At 43.5% G+C, this 6,000-nt stretch overlaps 1 protein-coding gene across 2 annotated transcripts in view; it reads right to left on the minus strand.

Annotated features, from left to right (window-relative positions):
- Positions 1 to 2,553, minus strand: part of ppp1r13bb (protein phosphatase 1, regulatory subunit 13Bb) — an 85,988-nt gene extending 83,435 nt beyond the window's left edge. The window contains exons 1-2 of one of the 2 annotated variants that reach the window (XM_055872488.1): positions 2,241 to 2,552; positions 1,269 to 1,449 (exon numbers count right to left, since the gene is read on the minus strand). In XM_055872488.1, coding sequence (XP_055728463.1) covers positions 1,269 to 1,277 — 9 coding nt within the window. In that variant the 5' untranslated portion in view covers positions 1,278 to 1,449; positions 2,241 to 2,552. Of the gene's footprint in view, positions 1 to 1,268; positions 1,450 to 2,240 lie in introns of both variants that reach the window. The other variant, XM_055872489.1, reaches the window with a different exon arrangement.
- Between the last annotated feature and the right edge of the window lie 3,447 nt (positions 2,554 to 6,000).

A 6,000-nucleotide genomic window follows, 5' to 3' on the forward strand; every position in this document is an offset into this window, starting at 1 on the left:
TTCCCAGACACTTGCAGAGGTGATAATTTAATTCACTGGTGCGTACATGGACTTGCCATTAGACATAATATTACTTTCCAACTGCAATTGTTGCTTTGGGGTTTCACTAGCCAAGGCTTTCGAACAAGCGGCATAGCTAAAGCTTGTGGTCGAGTTGATGGTTCATTGACAATATGGTAAAACAATGTTCGACCAACCTTAAAATTGGTGATACTTAATTTATTCTAAATTTTGAAGGCACCAGTGTCTTATTAACAACTGTTTACAGTTGCAGGTGGAACTCCAAAAACCAGAGGATGTTCACAAAAATATGAAATCTACTTTTTGCACCGCGTGAAGAGGTTTCTCGCCATCTTAGCTGACAAACATCTCGTATTTCCTAACATCTTTGCTGGAACTAGTCATTTCTAAGCAACGTGGCTACGGCCACATGTAGAAGAATGCACAGCATTACACAATGCTACCAAAACACAAAAATGTATTTAATTATTTCTGAATATTCCCTGGTTATCGGGGTTCCACCTGCAACTGGACATTGGTGCAATTCAAAAATCAAGAATTATGGAAGTATCACCAAGGTAGGTAGAAAAGTGTTCACCTATCTATAATCCATCCTACATTAGAACACCATATGGAAGAAGTAGCCATACAAGGATCTAACTAGAGCTGTGGTTTCATGAGCCAGTGGTCTAGTTGGAACAATGCTTCAAATATTTGAGAAGGGATGCAAGAACTTAGTGGGTTTTCAACAACAACACATTTGGCAGAAGAAGTTCTGCCCCCATTTATTTTCAACGAGATGAGGGCACGTGGAGAAATATTGGGGGATTGTGGAAAGGTGAGCGGTGAGAACCCTGCTAGCAGAGTGGTAGAAGAAGTTGAGCTCTACTCTGCACATTTCAAGCGAAACGTTATCAAAACCCACTGTTTCAAGCACGTATCATCTTCCTGGTAACATACACTTCTCACAGAGTTTGACTGAGGCAACAGTTAAAGATGGAATCCGCATTAAGGGAAACAGAACCACTGTCCGCCCCAGCACCTTTGTTATTGTTTTGCGGATGAAAATGAGGTGATGTGTGTCTAGTAAAAAACCATTGCAATACATATTCTGCTGTTCTATCGAAAGCATGCAATGATGTCCCGTAATGTAATATCCCAATCGTTAGTGGCAGATTCACCATTAAGGATCCCAGCTTTAATGCCTCCATGTTCCCTTTGTGAAGTGTCGAACGACAAGTATAACATGTACATTCACCAACACTCACCGGCATCATATTGGCGGCTCTGTCTGTCAGAACGACGGGGGCATCAAATCAACAATGTCGAACTTGGAAAGGGTGAATTCGATGTCTTCTAGCTATCTGCTAACGATATCCAAAGTTATGGCTGGAGATTCTGCCCAGTAGCGCCAACAGTTCAGTGATGAGGGCCAGCCCAGGCCTCTTCCTATGCAATGCAATATAAAACGGATATGAGCTAATTAACTGTTACAGTAACTAGATACCTATCCAACTAACGCTAGTTAACTAACTGCATACAGACTATGTGGCAAGCAGTGAGACGTAACGTTGTTAGGCCGAGTGGGTCAGAGCTCAGGTATTCTAACGTTACGGTAAACACTGACATCAACTCATCAACACTTGGGCCTGGATCGAACCTTCTATTGATGATGAATACCAAACATTGACACTACGGTTGCCCTTACTATATAGCTAGAGAGTTATCCACGTTAATGTTTCAATGGTTACTTTAACATTGTACTGTAAGTAGTTAACTATTTATAGGCTAGGTAGCTAGCTAACGTTAGCTAGTTAGTAGTGTCATACCATCAGTATAATTTGGTCAGTGTGGAACTTGGCTAGCTAGCCAATTAGACAGTTAGCTAAAGTTAGGCCCTCAGCAAGACCTAACTATCTAGCTAACGTTACCTAGCTACTGCTAGTTCTGTCATGCTAGCTAACGTAACGTTCGTTGCCAATTGTTTGTATCGTAGTTTTAACTGAAATTTTAGGAGCGTTGGGTAGCGCTTAGCTAACGTTAGCACCTAGTTTTTGAATGTCAAACATGATTAACGTTAGTCTTGTTCGGGTGGATTGTTTACTAGCTAACGTTAGTGAATAGCTAGTCTAACTTAGGTCGCGAGATAACGTTAACTAGCTAGCTAATCAGCTGATGAAACGATAGCTAGCAAGTAACGTTAGCTAGCTACTGAAATAAACAACAAAAGCGTTACTTACAGATGTCAGAGACAATTCCTGTTCATTCTTGGTCGTCGTAGCCTATCGCGAGTGATTCAGGCCTAATTAAGCTACTGATACCTCTCACCAAGTAACCTAAAGTACTAGAACCATAAAATGCGGTCAAAGATCTTTACAACTAACCCAAGATAGACCAGAGTGAACCCTAGTGTGCAGAACAAGCAAGGAGGTGGGAAGAGCCAAACACTTCTTCTTCTTCGATGAGGTTTAACGGCGGTTGGCATCCAATAAATATTGCATTATCGCCACATACTAGACTGGAGTACAACTCCCTTATACTTTGCTTGAAAAAAATGATTAACCCATTAACCCAACCATCTAACACAGGGGTGGGCAAACTTTTTGGCTCAAAGGCCACATCAGGATTTTCAAATTCAACGGAGGAACACAGTTTTGGGCGGACCAATTGTTTGTTAAAAGCAATTTGTGGGGGCCTCCCGAGTGGCGCAGCGGTCTAAGGCACTGCATTGCAGTGTTTGAGATGTCACTACAGACCCGGGTTCAATCCCAGGCTGTGTCACAGCTGGCCTTGACTGGGAGACCAATGAGGCAGTGCACAATTGGCCCAGCATCCTCCGGGTCAGGAGAGGGTTTGGCAGGCTGAGATTTCCTTGTCCCATCGCTCTGTGGTGGGCTGGGTTCATGCATGCTGACACAGTCGCCAGGTGTTTCCTCTGACATATTGGTGTGGCTGGCTTCCAGGTTAAGCGGGCAGTGCGGCTTGGCTTGTGTTTCGGAGGACACACAGCTCTCAACCTTCGCCTCTCCCGAGTCCGTACGGGAGTTGCAGCAATTGGACAGTTGGATACCACGAAAAAGGGGTAAAAATTTTTTTTTTTAAATGTAATGTCTCGCGGGCCGGATTGAAGTGTCTGCCCGGCGGGCCAGATACAGCAAGAAGGTGGGCAGAGCCAAGCATGTATTTGCATATTTCCATTAGGGTGGGAGGAGCTAAATGTGTAATGGCTGGAATGGAATAAATAGAATGGAAACTTTTCCCACCAGCCTCCACTGGTGTGTGTATTTGCGTGTGTGCAATAACTCAATTTGCCCTTGCACTCCTTCTAAACAACGGCATTTTTAGAAACTTTGGCCAAAGTTAAAGTCTACAAAACTTTGTCCACTCCATTCGTAACAGATTGTAGTTTTGGAGAAAAAAAAACTGTATTGAGATCAAATGTTCCATTGATGAGAACATTTGCTGAGTGTCGGCCAAAATCCATCTCTTACTGCCGAACACTCGGCTTCCTCTCACAACCATATTTGATCCCACACCAGCAGCTGGGTGGAAGGGACACTATTGTTCAAAACACCTTGTAACTCTTCTACAATAAAATCTCATACACCCAAGTACTTCTCTGTAGCTGCCACCACCACAACATTTATCCTCTGATTTACGTTCCATTCCTGCGGTACAGTTGACAACCATGAACGCCAAAAAAACGATCTTACTGAAGCTTATTCCTACCACTCTCTATTGGCCTCGGCCTACTCACAGGGATCCATCTAGTATCCTTAACCCTGGACCTATCTTCCTCTTTTACATTTTTTTATCCTTTATTTAACTAGCCAAGTCAGTTAAGAACAAATTCTTATTACAATGACGGCCTACCCCGGCCAAACCCAAACAACGCTGAGCCAATCATGGCCGGATGTGATACAGCCTGGACTCGACCCAGGGACTGTAGTGACGCCTCTTGCACTGAGATGCAGTGCCTTAGACTAGTACTGCCTTTCTCTCACCGGACACTCAATCAATCAATCAAGTTTATTTTATATAGCCCTTCGTACATCAGCTAATATCTCGAAGTGCTGTACAGAAACCCAGCCTAAAACCCCAAACAGCAAGCAATGCAGGTGTAGAAGCACGGTGGCTAGGAAAACCTCCCTAGAAAGGCCAAAACCTAGGAAGAAACCTAGAGAGGAACCAGGCTATGAGGGGTGGCCAGTCCTCTTCTGGCTGTGCCGGGTGGAGATTATAACAGAACATGGCCAAGATGTTCAAAATGTTCATAAATGACAAGCATGGTCAAATAATAATCAGGAAATAATCAGCTCTCACAGTATAACTGATCCTAACTTGACTTTATCTGTTAAAGACTGCATCAAAACTTCTCTGTTTCACCACGCTCTCCAATGGGTCTGTGTCGCACCAAAACGGCAGGCGTCACAGACACCGGGAATCTTCAACTTCAGTTGACCACTCCAGTTGACCACTCCTTAATGCCACTCCAGTTATTACTCTTTTCAACAGCGCCCTGCTCCGGAGAGGAAAGCAAGTCACAGTTCTTGACCCCATTTGCGTGGTGCGTACAGCTCCCTCTAGATGGCAGTAACTCCAGAAATCTACACGATTCCACTCCAAGTCACTTTCACCAACCCAACATTCCCCAACCTCTTCTCAACCAAATCTGACACTACATGGATCAGCCAGAAGGTAAGGATCCATTCTCTCCAAAAATCTCACTCCAACTTTTTCATCATCAAACTCGGCGGTCTTCACCGCATCTGCCACTGCAGTTAATTCATCCTGACTCTCATCACGTTCAATTTCCTTCTGTAGCTCTTCCAAAAGTTATTTGTAATACATCATTTCAAAAGTTATTTGTAATACATCATTCCATATTTACTCAAAACATGTTCCAATTTTCCTTTTTTTCCTGTTCGCTATATTCTCCTTCATCATATCTTCCAGAAGGCTTGTGCTATCCCCCCCTCAATATTTACATATAATACAGTATGTTCCACTTTTCTAATTTTTTTCCCTTTCTGCCAACTTACCCCCAACAGCTCTGTTCACAACCAACATGCTACTGTGCATGCACTCTATTGCACACCTGACTCAGTGAGCTATCCCATCGCCATCTCACCGGCCCCTAACCCCTCTCCAAGTTTAGCTGGAATTCAGCCTTAAGGAATTGAGAAATAGGATCGGTTGACCTCACAGCCTCCCTATTCATCTATTCCTCTTATCTAGCTCTGTTTCCACCTACTGTTCTGGCGTGTGAGTTCATTACACTTGGTAGAAAAATTTCCCTACCAACTGACCCTACACCCATTTAAAAAATGGATGGGACACTATCTCTTAACACAGTTTGTAACTCTTCTGCAGTAAATCTCGTACACCCACATACTTCTCTGCAGCTGCCACCACCACAGGTATTTTCTGTGATTTATGTTCCATTTCTGCAGTACAGTTGATGACAAAGGCTATGAACGCTAAGAATTCAACCTTACTGAAGTACATGTTATTCATATCACTCTCTATTGCCTACTCACAGGGATTCTCTTAGGCTCATTCACCCTGGACCCATCTGCCTCTACTACTCTTTTCAGTGCCTCAGCATACAACAACTTCTATACTACTCTGATCCTGCCAACCTCAACCTGCCTTCTCTCATCGGACACTTATGATCTTCAGCACCATGGGTACCCATACAGTTAACATACACAACCTCTTCCACCGGTACTACATAATCCCACCTACACACTTCTCACATCTACGAATCTCTCTCCTGCACACAGCTACCTCATGACCATAAGCTTGACACCTAAAACACAGTAATGGGTTAGGGATAAAAGCTAAAGACTCGGGATAAAGACTCTGCATCAAAACTCAGCAGAACAGACAATGTCTTCTCTGTTTCACCATGCTCTCTACCAGGTCTGCGTCGCACAAAACGGTGGACATCACAGACACTGGGAATTTTCACTTCAATTGCTCCTCTTCAACACTTAA

This window comes from Salvelinus fontinalis, chromosome 20 (genome assembly GCF_029448725.1).
Source record: "Salvelinus fontinalis isolate EN_2023a chromosome 20, ASM2944872v1, whole genome shotgun sequence".
NCBI classification, from domain to species: domain Eukaryota; kingdom Metazoa; phylum Chordata; class Actinopteri; order Salmoniformes; family Salmonidae; genus Salvelinus; species Salvelinus fontinalis.